At 46.7% G+C, this 16002-nt stretch overlaps 1 protein-coding gene across 1 annotated transcript; it reads left to right on the top strand.

The window, feature by feature from the left end:
* Positions 1–15579: 15579 nt before the first annotated feature.
* SYCN (syncollin) lies at positions 15580–16002 on the top strand. Its single transcript, XM_029236007.1, has one exon. The coding sequence runs from the start codon at positions 15580–15582 to the stop codon at positions 16000–16002; it is 423 nt and encodes a 140-aa protein (XP_029091840.1).

Here is a 16002-nt window from a genome sequence, read left to right as displayed (position 1 = left end):
CCCCAGAGACCCACCTGTGTCAGCATCTTTTTTATTTCTTTTTAATTTAATTAATTAATTTATTTCTAGCTGCATTTTGTCTTTGTTGCCGTGCACGGGCTTTCTCCAGTTGCGGCAAGCACGGGGTACTCTTCATTGCGGTGCGTGGGCTTCTCATTGCGGTGGCTTCTCTTGTTGCGGATCACCGGCTCTAGGCGTGTGGGCTTCAGTAGTTGTGACACGCGGGCTCAGTAGTTGTGGCTCACGGGCTCTAGAGCGCAGGCTCAGTAGTTGTGGCACACGGGCTTAGTTGTTCCGCGGCATGTGGGATCTTCTCAGACCAGCGTCCTAACCCATGTCCCCTGCATTGGCAGGTGGATTCTTAACCACTGTGCCACCAGGGAAGCCCTGTCTCCGCATCTTAGATATTATTTATGCACAAACTACCTCCACTGGATTATTGCTTCCAGATCCCTATTTGTTTTTGAAGCCCCTAAAAGATATTTATTGTTGTACTTTTTGTAAAATGTGTGAAAATAAACAATTTGTCCATGACCTTGACCTTGTTTATATGTGACTGTATAAGTGACTGCACAGCTGAGTATGTGACTGTGGCCCTCTGAGTGTGTGTGTATTGCATTTGGAAGAAGAAGTGAGAGATGAAGAGACTATGAAAGAATAAATGAATGAGGAGTGAAAAAATCACTGAGGGTGTTTTCAGCCACAACAATGGAAGATTTCATTGCATCACAAGCTATCATGACATTAAGTAATAAGATGTATAGAGGAGGCTGTGTCTGGGTCAGATCAGCGGGACCATGGCTTTATCATGGACCTACGGTCTATCACTGTTAGTATTTCTAAGGATATGTGTTAAAATTGTGTTTGTGTTACATTCACCCCAACCTCCTGTGGTTCTAAACCTGGGATAACTATTGTCAGGGTGGCGATGTGCTGGGAGAAATATCACAGAGAGAGTTGTCACCAAAAAGTCATTAAGGTCCACTGTAGGCATTGTTCTATGTAGACAGTGGTGTTGACTGCAAATAATTTTCTTGTCTGATCTGTATGTCTTTTATTTCCTTTTCTTGCCTTGTTGCACTGGATAAAACTGTAGTACTATGTTGAATAAGAAGGGTGAAAGAGGGCATCTTTGCCTTCTTCCTGATCTTAGGGGGAAAACATTCAGTTTCACCATTAAGTGTAAATGTCAGCTGTAGGTTTTTTGTAGATGCTGTTTTTCAAGTTGAGGAAGTTCCTTTCCATTCCTATTTTTCTAAGAGTTTAAAGAAATCATGATTGGGGACTTCCCTGGTGGTCCAGTGGTTAAAAATCTGCCTTCCAATGCAGGGGACATGGGTTCGATCCCTGGTCAGGGAACTAAGATCCCACATGCCACAGGGCAACTAAGCCCGTGTGCCAAAACTACTGAGCCCACGTGCTCTAGAGCCTGTGTGCCACAACTAGAGAGCCCGTGTGCTGCAACTACTGAGCTTGTGCACTCTGGAGCCCGTGCGCCGCAACTAGAGAAGCCTGTGTGCTCTGGAGTCCGCGTGCCACAACTAGAGAGAAGCCTGCGCACTGCAACGAAGAGCCCGTGTGCTGCAATGAAAGATCCTGCATGCCACAACTAAGACCTGACACAGCCCAATTAAAAAAAAAAGATCATGAATGGATGTTGAAATCCGGCAAATGTTTTTTCTTCATTGATTGATATGATCATGTGATTTTCTTTTCTTTAGCCTGTCTTGTGGATTGTATTGATTGGTTTTCAAAGACTGTCATTGATACAAAGCTGCAAAGAGTCCTTGTATTCAGTATCCATGGAAGGGGGGAAAGAAGATGAATAATCTGGGGCTGCAATCTGGGGAAACATGCTCTTCTGCCTACTCCTGTCTCTATGACATTACTATTTCTTACCTCTGTAAGAGTACATGGTGTACCATGCACTGGCTCTTAGAACTTCTGCTCAGAAATGATACACACCACTTCCATCCCCATTTCGTTGGCCCAAACAAGTGACATAGCCAAGCCTGAGGTCAATAAGGCAGAGATTAATAATTTTCCCCAAGAAATGGATTCCTCACTTTGGAAAGGAAGAAGGTATTTGGAATGATAAGGCAGTATAACACATCCTAAGTTCTTATCTCCAACTCTGACTTTATTGTTTATTTATTTTTTGGCTGCATAGGGTCTCAGTTGTGGCACATGAGATCTTTCGTTGCGGCATGCGGGCTTCTCTCTAGTTGCAGCACGTGGGCTTCTCTCTAGTTGTGGTGCACGGGCTCTAGAGCACGTGGGCTCAGTAGTCACAGCACGCGGGCTTAGTTGCCCCTCGGCATGTGGGATCTTAGTTCCCCGACTAGGGATCGAACCGGCATCCCCTGCATTGCAGGATGGATTCTCAACCACTGGACCACCAGGGAAGTCCCTCCAACTCTGACTTTAAAGACAAAGACAAATTAGCTTTATTATTGTGTATAGAAACCAGCTCAAATTCAGATCCAAACTGGACCAGCTGATAAGCCAGTAGCAATGAAGACTCTCATCCTAAAAGTTCCCATGCCATTTTCCGACTAATGATCCGTAGAAAGGGATTTGCTGGTGGAAACCCCCATTAAGAAGAACTAGTCCACAGTGCTGAGAAGGCAGGACCACTGTCCACTCTCCATGGTCCTGAACACCACTCTTGGCTACAGGAGGGTGGTTTCTTTCATCTCTGGGACCTTGGTGGATGCCTGTTAACTTCTTCAGCACTTACAGATTTTTAAAATGAAATATTGTCACATCACATAATGGTTATGGGATTTTTTTTCTTAAATAACAGAAAACTTCAACTCAACTTGCTTAAACAATCAGGAATTTGTAATCTCATATACCAAGAAGCCTGAGGGGAAGATAGATAAGGAGTTGGCTAATTCAGGAAATCACACTAATGTTATTGATAATTCAAATCCTTTCCATCTTTCAGCCTTGCTGTCCTCAGCATTTCAGCCTCATCCTCAAGTTTGATCATCTCAGGTCACACGGTGGCTACCGCAGTTCCGGATATTAAATCCTTTGAGCAATGTCCAGAGGAAGAAAAGGGACCGCATTTCCATGTATCTTTCTTATCACTGAGGAAAACTTTTCCTAGGAGCCCCTGGCAGACTTTCCTTCAATCCCACATTAACATCCCATTAAAAATTGCAAACCCGGGCTTCCCTGGTGGTGCAGTGGTTGAGAGTCCGCCTGCCGATGCAGGGGACGCAGGTTTGCGCCCTGGTCCGGGAGGATCCCACATGCCGCGGAGCAGCTGGGCCCGTGAGCCATGGCCACTGAGCCTGCGCGTCCGGAGTCTGTGCTCCGCAACGGGAGAGGCCACAACAGTGAGAGGCCCGCGTACCGCAAAAAAAAAAAAAAAAAAAAAAAATGCAAACCCCCTAGTGCTCCTGATATCCTAGTGCTCTACTTCCCCCCCGCCATAGCACATATCTCCTTCTAACACACCATAAATGTGCTTACTTTAAAAAATATATATGTATTTATTTGGCTGAGCCAGGTCTTAGTCGCGGCACACGGGGCCTTTGTTGCTGCGTGTGGGATTTAGTTACTTCCCTGACCAGGGATCGACCCCAGGTCCCCTGTATTGGGAGTGTGGAGTCTTAAGCACTGGACCAGCAGGGAAGTCCCAAGAATGTACTTACTTATTGGGACTTCCCTGGCGGTCCAGTGGTTAAGACTTCGCGCTTGCACTGCAGGGGGTGCGGGTTCTATCCTTTGTCTGGGAACTAAGATCCCACAAGCGGCTCCGCCAAAAAAAAAAAAAAAAGAAAGAAAGAAATGTGGTTACTTATTATGTTGTTGTTTATGACCTGTCGCTCTCTACTAGAATATAAGCTCCACCAGCTCAGAGGTTATTGTCTGTTTTGTTCACCTCTGTCCCCAGCACCCAAAACAGGCACAGAGTAGGTGCTCAGTCAATACCTATTGAAAGAATGGATGACTGTCACATGCCTCAGCCCAAATGATTTACTGGAAAGGGACATGAGACAACTATAATTGGCTCAGACCAAAGATGGTCTGCTTTGTAGAGTGGGGTTGGGGCCCACTTCTCCTGAAAGCTCAGGTCACAGCAAAGATGGTAGATTTCTGATCAAAATGGGGGTTATTTCAGGCCTCCATAATCTATTACAAGCCTCCAATACTTATTTCATATTTTCTCCCCTCTCCTTAAAACTCCAACTCCTCTCCCCCGTCCTCACTCTCACAGATGGCTTTGCTTCTTCCACTGAAAATATGGAAGCAATAGAAGAGAAATCCCATATGCTCCCACTACCACATCCACATACCTACCAGCATCGGGGCCTGGATGCTCTGCTATCCTCCTTTCTAAACCCAGCTTCTCCATTTGGACCCTGGATCCTACCTGTTTCTTACTCATAATTCTCCCCTCACCGCTTATCCTGCATCGTCAGTTTTCCCCTGTCTATTCCTATCATTTCTATTATTTATTCTATCTTGGGAACTGCCTGGCGGTCCAGTGGTTAGGACTCTGCGCTTCCACTGCCAGGGGCACAGGTTCGATCCCTGGTCAGGGAACTAAGATCCCACATGCCGCGATGTGGCTAAAAAAATACATAAAAATAAAAACATAAAGAAATTCTATCTCAGTCCCACACCCCCTCCAGTTACCACCCCATTTCTCTGCCTCCTTGTACTAGTCAGGCTTCTCCAGAGAAACAGAACCAACAGGATACAGATATATATATTTTATATATATATATATATTTATTACGAGGAGTTGGCTCATGCATTATGGAGGCCAAGTCCCAAGAGCTTCCGTTGGCAATCTGGAGACCCAGGAGAGGCGATGTGTAGTTCCAGTGTAATTCCAAAGCCCTGAGAACCAGGAGAGCCTGTGGTGTAAGTTCCGGTCCAAAATCCAGGATGCTTGAGACCCAGGAAGGGTCAATGTCTCAGCTCGAATCTGAAAGCCAGAAAAGAACACCATCTCAGCTCAAAGCAGTCAGGCAGGTGGCGTTCTCTCTTACTCAGCCTTTTCCTTCTATTCAGGTCTGTCGTTGATTAGATGAGGTCCACCCACAGTAGGGAAGGCAGTATACTTTACTCAGTGTACCAGTTCAAATGTAATCTAATCCAGAAACACCCTCGCAGACACACCCTGAACAACGTTTGACCAAATGTCTGGGCACCCAATGGCCCAATCAAGTTGACAAAGTTGACCATCACACTCCCCTTTCAGCAACGTTTGTCAAAAGAGTTGTCTATGTCATTGTCTCCTCTTCCCCTGTGTCTCCTTTGAGTAAGGCTTTTGTCCCAACCACTCCACATTCAGCTCTTGTTCAGACCACCAATGACCTCCATGTTGCCAAACCCAGCGGTTGAGTCTCAGTACAATTTTTCCTGATCTGTCAGCAGTAGTTGACATGGGTGTTCGTCCTCTGCTCTATGAAACACATTCTTCGCTGGCTCCCACTTTCCTGGTTGTCCTCCTTCCTCTCTGGTGGTTCCTTCTCATTCTCTTTTCTGATTCTGCTTCTCCCCGAATGTACCAGGGCTCATCCTGGGCCTTATCTCTCATCTATCTGTGATGCATGTATCTATTCTCATGGCTTAGAACCCAACCCCACCTCTACAGTCATGGCTCTTGTGGCAGATTGAATTCTTGGTGCAAATTTTCCCCCTCCCTGCATCTATACCCTTCCCATGGCCTCACTGAAGGCAGAGTTTACTTCCCTGCCCCTTGATTTTGGACCTAGCCATGTGACTTTTTTTTTTTTTTTGCGGTACACGGGCCTCTCACTGTTGTGGCCTCTCTCGTTGCGGAGCACAGGCTCCGTTCGCGCAGGCTCAGTGGCCATGGCTCACGGGCCCAGCCGCTCTGCGGCATGTGGGATCTTCCCGGACAGGGGCACGAACCCGTGTCCCCTGCGTCGGCAGGCGGACTCTCAACCACTGCACCACCAGGGTAGCCTGCCATGTGACTTTTTTTAGCCAATGGTATGTATGTGCAATGATATACAATAATGTGCCTCTTCTCAGTCTAGTCCTCAAGAGGCCTCATGGGTTTCCTGTGCCCTCCTGGGATTTTGTCATGACAACGAGAAGAGCTCCCCTGGCTTGCTGCTCTCCTTCAGCCTGGCCTCAGACCTGAGCCAGCCAGACCCTCAGCTTGAATCAGAGCCACCCAGCTGAACCCGACCTGCATCACCCAGCCCCAGAGATCAGCAGAGCCATCCCCAGCTCATCTGTGGATGGCTGAGCTAAGTAAGTGTTTTTGAAATTTTTGTGGTTGTTTATCAGTCACAGCACACACTGACTGATACACCTCCCAAATTTAGCTCTTCAGACCTCACTCCTGAACTCCAGGCTTATACATCAAACTGACTACTGAACAACTTCATTTGGATGTCTAATGGGCTTCTCAAACTTATCATGCCGGAAATGTAACTTCTTCCCTTCTCCACCCTAAACCTCTCCTTCTATTATTTTTCTCATCCTAGTAAATGGCAGCTCCATCTTTCAAGACCCACAGGCCAAAGACTTTGGAATCATCCTCGGCCCCTCTCTTTTTATCATCTCCCACATCCAGTTAGTAAGTCCAATTGATGCTACTTGAAAGAATATGCTGCATTGGACCATTGCTCACTCCCTCTCTGGCCCCACCCTCTCCCAGCTCTACCATGGCAGCAGCCTCTTCCCTGTGCTCCCCACTCCTGCTCTGAGCCCACAGTCTGTTCCCCACATGCAGCCAGAGGGACTCTGTGAACACCTGAGTCAGGTCAGGCCCCTCCCCCGCCCAGAGTGCTCTCCTGGCTCCATCTCACTCACAGTAAGTGTCCATTGATCAATGAATGAATAAACAAAATAATGATATATATGTCAAAGAAAAATTGACCAGTTGATCTAAGAAAGAAATGGAATGGATTTGCATTTCCTTAATGATCAGTGAACATATTTTCATATGCTTATTGGTCATTTGCATCAAAACGAGTCTTAGAGGGCTAAAATCAAGGTGTCAGCAGGGCTGATTCCTTAGGGAGGATCCTGGGAAGAATACGATTCCTTGCCTTTTTCAACTTCTAGTGGCCACCTGGATTCCTGGGCTTGTGGCCCCTTCCTCTAGCTTCATAGAACATCACCCGAGTCTCTGCTCCCACCATCACATCTCCTTCTCATCTGTAGTCAAATCTCCCTCTCATAAGGACATTTGTGTCTCCATTTACGGTTCATCCAGATAATCCAGCACAATCTCCCCATCTCAAGATCTTTAATTCAATTACATCTGCAAAGTTTCTTCTGCCAAAAGAAAGGTCACATTCATAGGTTCCAGGATTAGGACCTGGATATCTTAGGAGGCCATTATCAATCAGCCTACCACAGTCAGCCTTCCTTCTACTGTACCCAGGTTGTGGAAAGATTGAATTCCCTTTATTTTCCCCTGGAGATCTGTGTCCTATCTGACTCTCTGATTATCCCTCAACCTGCCTCTTACCCAAGCTTTGTGATAATACCTTAATATCTATTCTCCCTTTATTAATAGGAAAATTGATTTTTTACCAGGCATATGGCTAACCTGAGTCATGACTCAGCTTCTTATGGCATCATACGCTCACCTGTAGCTAAGTTCTGACAGAAAGTGCTGGGGCATTCTCTTCTTCTTCCCTCCCTCCTATTCTCCACCTGTTGTCTGGGATATGGATGCAAAGGATGGAGTTCAAGCAATCATCTTGGACCATGAAGAGGAAGCCACATATTGACGATGGAGCAACAATATAGAAGGAGCTTGGGTTCTTGCACTGTGGAACCCCAGACAGTCTGACGCTGGAGCCCCAGACAGCTTGGGTGGCACCTCTCTTCATGAAGGAGAGAAGAATACTCCTCATTTGCGGTAAAATCAAATACAAATTAGTGATAGGCAGAATAATGGCCCCCCCAAAGATGCCCCTGTCCTAATCCCCAGTTATGACAAGGAGGAGATAAGGTGGCAGATGGAATAAAAGGTGTTAATCAGCTGACCTCAAAATAGGGAAATTATCCTGCATTATCCGGGTGAGTCCAATGTGATCACAAAGATCCTTTAATATGGAAGAGGGGCAGAAGAGGAGGTCAGAGTCAGAGAGAGATTTGAAAATGTTATGTTGCTGGCTTTGAAGAAGGAGGGGGCCACAAGCTAAGGAGTGTACGCAGCCTCTAGAAACTAGAAAATGCAAGGAAATGGATTGTCCCCTAGAGCCTCCAGAAGGAATGCAGCCCGGCCAACACCTTGATTTTAGCCCAGTGAGATCCACTTTAGACTTTTGACCTCCAGACCTGTCAGATAATGTCTGTGTTGTTTTAAACTACTAAGTTTGTAATCATTTGTTATGGCAGCAATAGAAAACTAATATATAATTGATCCAGGCTTCTTCCCCTGAATCTTTCTGTCTTTAAGGCCCATCACTAATAATAATAATCAAGGGACTTCCCTGGTGGTCCAGTGGTTAAGAATCCACCTTCCAGTGCAGGGGGCACCAGCTCGATCCCTGGTCGGGGAACTAAGATCCCAAATGCCACGGGGCAACTATGCCTGCACGTCGCAACTACTGAGCCCGTGTGCCACAACTAGAGAGAAGCCCGTGTGCCACAGCGAAGAGCCCGCACACCTCAATGAACGATCCTGCATGCTGCAGTGAAGGTCCTGAGTGTCGCAACTAAGACCTGACGCAGCCAAATAAATAAAAATAAATTTAAAGAAACAATAATCAAAGCCAACACCAACATTAATAGTTAACATACTGAGCATTTTCCTGTGCCTGACACAATCTCAGCACATGACACTTATTATCTCACATAACAATTATCTCACAACAATCCTACAAAGGAAGTAGAAAGCCTTAAATACAAATGTGGGAAAAGAAAAATAAGGCTGAAAATTAGCAAGCTAAACATCAATCTCAAATGTTAGGATAAGAACAACACAATAAACTCAAAGAACGAATGAAAACCAAATGCACAATAGAAACTAATGCTATTTATTATTATTAATGAAATAAGATCAAATGAAAGAAAAAACCCAAATATGCAATAGAGAGGATCTACAAAGCTAAATGTTGGTTATCACTAGTAATTTGAAAAGACTAATAAAACCCTTGCAATTATATCTCAAAATCGATGAAATAAAAGATTCAGCCATTAAAAAAAAGAAGGAAATCTTGCAATTTGCGACAGCATGGATGGCATTATGCTAAGTGAAATAAGTCAGACAGAAACAAATACTGTGTCATCTCACTTATATGTGGAATCTAAAAAAACAAAACCAAAAACAAATGAAAAACTGAACTCATAGAAACAGAGAACAGGTTGGTGGATGGATGAAGGTGGTCAAAACGTACACATTTCCAGTTATAAGATAGATAAGTCCTGGGGATGTAATGCACAGCATGGTGACTATAGTTAACAATACTGTATTGTATATTTGAAAGTTGCTAAGAGAGGACATCTTAAAGGTTCTCACCACAGGGAAAAAAATGCAATTATTCGAGGGGATGGATGTTAACTAAACTTACTGTGGTCATCATTTTGCAATATACGCATATATCATTATGTTGTACACCTTAAACATATACAATACTATATGTCAATTATATCTCAATAAAACTGGAAAAGAGAAGGAAAAAGAAAAAAGAGAGATAGAGAATATATCAATGACCAATATAAGCAACAGAAAGGGAAACCTTCTGAAATTTTGCCATTTGCAGCAACATGGGTGGACCTAGAGGGTATTATGCTCAGTGAAATAAGTCAGACAGAGAAAGACATATACTGTATGGTATCACTTACATGTGGAATCTAAAAAGTACAACCAATTAGTGAGTATAATAAGTAAGAAGCAGGGAATTCCCTGGCAGTCCAGTGGTTAGGATTCAGTGCTTTCACTGCCGTGGCCCGAGATCGAGTTCAATCCCTGGTCGGGGAGCTAAGATCCCACAAGCCTGGGAGCCAAAAAATAAAAAATAAAAATAAAGTAGACACAGATACAGAGAACAAACTAGTGGTTACCAGTGGGGAGGGGCAATATAGAGGTGGGAGAGTGGGAGGTGTAAAGTAGGCTACAAGGATGTATTGTACAACACGGGGAATATTGCCAATATTTTATAGTAACTGTAAAAGGAGTGTAACTTTTTTTTTTTTTTTGCGGTACGCGGGCCTCTCACTGTTGTGGCCTCTCCCATTGCGGAGCACAGGCTCCGGACGCGCAGGCTCAACGGCCATGGCTCACGGGCCCAGCCGCTCCGCGGCATGTGGGATCTTTCCGGACCGGGGCACGAACCCGTGTCCTCTGCATCGGCAGGCAGACTCTCAACCACTGCGCCACCAGGGAAGCCCAGGAGTGTAACTTTTTAAAATTGTATAAAAAGTAAAAGGAAAGGAAACGTTCCTTACAAGTCTCAAAACTAGAAGAGGTAGCTAGCTTTTGTGTGTATTGTCTCCACTTCACACACGAGGAAACTGAAGTTCACAGAGGTTGAGTATCTTCCCTAGTTCACGCAGCAGGTAAGTGGCAGCGTCGGGATTTGAACTTGAGGCTCCAGCACTCACTTGCCCGCTACACGAATCTCTGGCTTTGGCGCCACCTCGCGAGAATGCCCAGCCTCCCCTTCCCGGCCGGCAGCCGGCGAAACTCCGCCCCCTCCCCGGATTGAGTTTAGGGTTTCTACCGCCCACCTGCCGGGAATCTCGGGTCAAAGTTGTTGCAGCCCTTAGGAGGTTCAGACTCCGCTTACTCCACAGTCTTCCTTCTGAAATTTCATTTGATTTTCTCTTTCAGTTTCAATCACTCCCCTGCAGTGGCCCCTACCCTGCAGCCTTGATCACCTCTGAATTCCTGTCACTCCCTCCTGGTGGCAGGTTGCCTATTTGGAGCTCAATTATTGCTATATCTGTCTCAGCTGGGAGTGTCAGCCTTGCTCAAGGGCCCCCAGCAGCCTGACATCGCCTGGGAACTGGTAGGAAATGCAGAGACGAAATCCTACCCCAGACCTGCTGAATCGGGATCAGTATCTTGACCCTCCCCACCCCACCTCGACCCCCAAGTAATCTGCGGCACAGTGAAGGCTGAGTAGCTCTGGCCTAGACCACAAGAGGACCGTGGGACCCAGGGAGCCTTCCAGGTAGGCCCCTCACCTGGAGCAGGTGTGGCTGAGAAAACGGTCTTCAGCCACATCCTGTTTGTGTCTGAGCTGGAGAAGATTCGAGTGCATTCCAGGCACCTGGGTTCCAGGCACTGTCTTACGAGGCTCCGTTGTGGACCCCAAGAGATGTTCCTTTTTCTATTGCTAATGGAATTTTGTTTAATTTGTTTGGAAAATTATATGAAATAAACTTTATAGGAGCTGAGCAAATTGAGGTATCAATACAGAAAATCCTAGATGTGATAAACAATCAGTGACATATGAAGTCTTAGAAGACCAAAGCCCTAACCCAGTGGTTCTCAAACTCTAGCATCAAGTCACCAGGAGGGCGTTTAAAACTCAGACTCTTGGGCCCCACCCCTAGTTTCTGATTCATAGAACTGGGATGGGGCTGAGAATCTGCATTTCTCACAAGTTCCCAGGGGATACTGATGATGTTAGTCCAGAGACCATGCTTTGAGAACCACTGTTTCCAAACTACAGAGTCAGGGCTGCTTTGGAGGGTTGTATTAGCCCTTGAGAATTATATAGAAATGATCCCAGTCAGTGACCTGTCATTACAGAAGAGTAATTCATTCCAGTGATCCAGTGTAAATTTAAGTACTGATCTGAATATTTTCCTGTATTTATGCACAGATTTAGCATTTTCATTTAAATTATGTGTCACCTATAATGTGATTTATGTTCAGGTTCTACCCTGATTGAGACAAAAACTTTCTTTTTTCTTTTAGTGGCACTTTCAAGTGTATACCCACCTCCTTTTTTTATGGTCTGATGAAAAATGTCAAATCAAGGTGTGAGATCTAAAAAGGGGATTTTTTTTCCCACATTGTACGAATCAAAATACATCGGTGGATGGTTTTTAAAAAACCTGCTGTTCTTCCCACTGCATTCCCAGAGTCCTTTGCAACGCACCTGTAATAGCTCTTTTCACATTGTGTTCGAATTATTGATTTACCATCTAACTTTCTGAAGGGCTCATGGGTTTCTCAAGGGCAGGACATTCTTCCATTTGAAGAAAAAAAAATGTGCAATAAGGAGATGTTTATTTTTCTACTATTTGTCCACTATGTGTTATCAACAGCAAGGAAACTCTTTCTGGGGGAAGATGCCTGATGGGTGCTCACATGGGCATGTTTGATGTGTGCATGGAGTTTTGTGATTTTGAGATTTCATGGGGTGTAGGGTGGGAGCAGTTGAGAACTGGGGTTCTGTTGATGATGGTGGGCGTGTGATTCTGTTGGAAGGATATTGTCTGGGACCGTGTTTCTCTGGCACTGTGGTATCAAGCATGTGTCTACACTTGATGCCTGTAATCCTCTAGGATCCACCAGTGAGAATCAGTGACCATCAGTGGCTGACTGTGTGAAGGGGTATCCCTACCCCCCCGAACCCATGTGTGTGTCTCTGGACTGGAGATGCTGTGCCCACGCCCCAGATCTCTGTGGGTTCTCTCTGACGCTGGCTGTGTGCTGTGGCTCAGTGGGTCCTGCGTTCCTGTCCCTGGTCTGCCTCCGTGTCAGGGTCTCCTCACCATTCCATGTTGCTCTCTGTGTCTGAAGCTCATGGCCCTCCTGGGTGGCTGGGGCTCTAGGTGATTGTGTCCATCCCCAAGTCCGGTGGCCCTTGCAGAGCTGGGAGGGTGGGGACTCTGTGTCCTGGAGGTTAAGGAGGCCCGCTGGGAAGTTAGCAGCTGGAGATAAGATTTCACAGTCATGAGCGGAAAGGAGGGAGAAGGATCCAGATTTGGTCTGAGGCAGGACCAGACCAGAGTCCAGGGTCTCAGAATCATTATAAGAATAGTTCTAGGGACTTGCCTGGCAGTCCAGTGGTTAATACTCTGAGCTTCCACTGCAGGGGGTGTGGGTTCGATCCCTGGTTCAAGGAGCTAAGATCCCGCATGCCATGCGGTGCGGCCAAAAAAAAAAAAAAGTATAGTTCTAATAGCTCCTGTTAATTGTGTATATACCATGTGCCAGGCACTGTACTTCATGTTTTATAGTTATACTGTTTTTATATTTATACTGTCATTTATAAATATAACTATATTTATACTGTTGTATTTATTCAATATCACAATTAAGTATTTATATTTATAAATAATTATATGAATTGTTCCTAATGTTTTTGAATAATATTCTATTAGTTATAAATTACATAGTAATTTTTTTTTTTTTTTTTTTTTTTTTTTGCGGTACGCGGGCCTCTCACCGTTGTGGCCTCTGCCGTTGCGGAGCACAGGCTCCAGACGCGCAGGCTCAGCGGTCATGGCTCATGGGCCCAGCCGCTCCACGGCATGTGGGATCTTCCCGGACCAGGGCACGAACCCACGTCCCCTGAATCGGCAGGCGGACTCTCAACCACTGTGCCACCAGGGAAGCCCCATAGTAATTTTTAATTATCATTTTCTATTATCGTTTTCTATTATCCCATTGAAGGTAGGAAGAAAAGTTCAGAGAGGTGAGTTCACTTGCCCGAGGTCATTCAGCAAGGTGACAGAGTCAAAATTTGAACCTAGTTCCAAGTGTTTCCAGCCTTTGGCTCGTAACCATTGCATTACCCTGGTCAAGGCGGAAGACAGCATCTGGGGGACCAGGAGGGAGCAGTGTTAGCTGGGTGGCCATGCATAATAGCAGATTGTTGTCGGTGTCGCATTGTGCTGGTGTGTGTTTATTGAGCCTTTAATGTGTGCCAGGCACCGTGCTAAAGGCTTTTACAATAAGAATACGGCAAATGCTCATATGGCATTTAGCAAGGGCCCTACTCTAAGTACTCTTATGTGGATTAATTCATTTACTCCTTATACCAGTGTCCTGAGGTGGATACCGTACTTGTCTCCATGAGGCCCTGAGGTGGAATCATGGGTGAAAGCTCGTGGAGGAGCTGGGATCTGGCTCCAGGCAGCCTGGCTCCATAAGCTGTTCCTTTAGCCCCCATACTTTCTATTATCCCTTGTAATCTTCACAACAATCCTATAGTGTAGGAAGAAATATCACCCATTTTACAGATGAGGAAACTGAGGCCCAGACTTGGACTCACCCACAGAGCCACAGACTTGAACCACTGTGTCTGATCAGCTCATCCACACACCTGACCCTGTTCCTGTCTGGTGGGAGACCAGGAACTCCAAAGAGCCTCTGAAGGGCCTTGGCCAGACTCCCAGATGCCAGGGGCCCTGTCTCTCCCTGAGGTCCCAGCCTCCCTAACCTTCTTGTGCAGCTCCTTAATTTTGCCTTTGGCTTGTGCCATTTCAGCTTGCTGATCAGTAAGCAGTCATGTTACAAAAATTGTCTATATTCCCCCAGATTAGGTTTTTATTTGTTTGTTTGTTGCTCTACAAAAGGTTTAAGTTTTGTACAGTTCAAAAGGTCCTTTGTTTATATTATAGATGCAAGATTTCCAATCTTGGTTAAGAAAATCTCCTAGCTCCTTGGGAGTGGGAATGCCGGGCAGTGGAGTGCGGGGGGAGGCAGCCTCTTCTTCCTTCTCTCTCCCCCCTCCTTGGTTTGTCCTTCTTGGAGTGGGGACTGGGGGCGGGGTTGTTTGATATCTTCTAGTCAATTTATAAGCCCTCTTTATATATTATAGCTACTAATTCTACGCTGTCCCAAGTGTTGCAGAATTTTCCCCAAGCCTTTTGTACATTGCCTTGCAATGGTTTTTGTTATGCAAATATGTCTAATATCTTAAGATTGGTTAGGAAGATCTCCTGCTCCTGGGGAGGTGGGGGGGGGTCCCCCTCCCCATCTCCCCTCTCCCCCCTCTTCCTTCCCCTCCAGGGTCTCTCTCTCCTTATCTCCAGCTGTTCTATTCCCAAGGGCCTGCCTCCCGGGAAGGGGACCTGCCCAGCGCGGAGGCCCAGCTCCCCTCCCCCTCTTTGGGTCTCTTGGTATTTGGAAGGGGGTTGTCCATTCCTTGTCAATTTTTAAGAGCTTCTCCTCCTTATAACTTTTTTTTTTTTTTTTTGCGGTACTAGGGCCTCTCACTGCTGTGGCCTCTCCCGTTGCGGAGCACGGGCTCCGGGCGTGCAGGCTCAGCGGCCATGGCTCACGGGCCCAGGCGCTCCGCGGCATGTGGGATCTTCCCGGACCGGGGCACGAACCCGTGTCTCCTGCATCGGCAGGCGGACCCTCAACCACTGCGCCACCAGGGAAGCCCCTCCCTATAACTATTAACTCTATGCTACCTTCTGTATTACAAGCCACTGGTCCTGTCATTTGCCACATTAAATCTTAAGCTGCTGAGTTTTATACAAATAAGTCCGTCTTGTATTCATCTGTTGTGGGTTTCCGACCCAGGTTGGGAAGACTCCCCACTCCTAAGCGCCCTCCTTTTCCCTCCCTAAGTCCTTATCTCGCAGCTTTTCCCTTCCCACGGGTCAGGAGCATAAAAGGGCGGGAGGGCGCTGCCCTGCAGTGTCAACATGTCCCCTCTGTGCTCACTGCTGCTGGCCGTGGCCCTGGCGGCCGTCCCCGGCGTCCGAGGCAACTGCCCGGAGCCCGCCAGCCTCAAGAGAGCCGACGGGACGCGCACGTGCGCCAAGCTCTACGAAAAGAGCGACCCCTACTACGATCGCTGCTGCGGCGGCGCCGAGCTGTCGGTGGAGCCGGGCACCGACCTGCCCTACCTGCCCTCTGGCTGGAACAACGCCATCTCGTCCCTCGTGGTGGCCCCGCGCTGCGAGCTCACCGTGTGGTCCTCTCGCGGCAAGGCCGGCAAGACGCACAAATTCTCGTCCGGCACCTACCCGCGCCTGGAAGAGTACCGCCGCGGCATCTTCGGGGACTGGTCCAACTCCATCTCCTCGCTCTACTGCAGGTGCCCGCCCGCTGGCCCGCGCCCCTAG

The sequence above is a fragment of the Monodon monoceros genome, unplaced genomic scaffold (genome assembly GCF_005190385.1).
Source record: "Monodon monoceros isolate NGI ecotype Baffin Bay Population unplaced genomic scaffold, NGI_Narwhal_1 Super_Scaffold_10, whole genome shotgun sequence".
NCBI lineage: Eukaryota > Metazoa > Chordata > Mammalia > Artiodactyla > Monodontidae > Monodon > Monodon monoceros.
This window is presented reverse-complemented; position numbering and strand designations above follow the sequence as displayed.

What these genes read in the sequence shown, in the direction of transcription:
- SYCN (XM_029236007.1), top strand. Translation starts at nt 15,580, where the DNA reads ATGTCCCCTCTGTGCTCACTGCTGCTGGCCGTGGCCCTGGCGGCCGTC.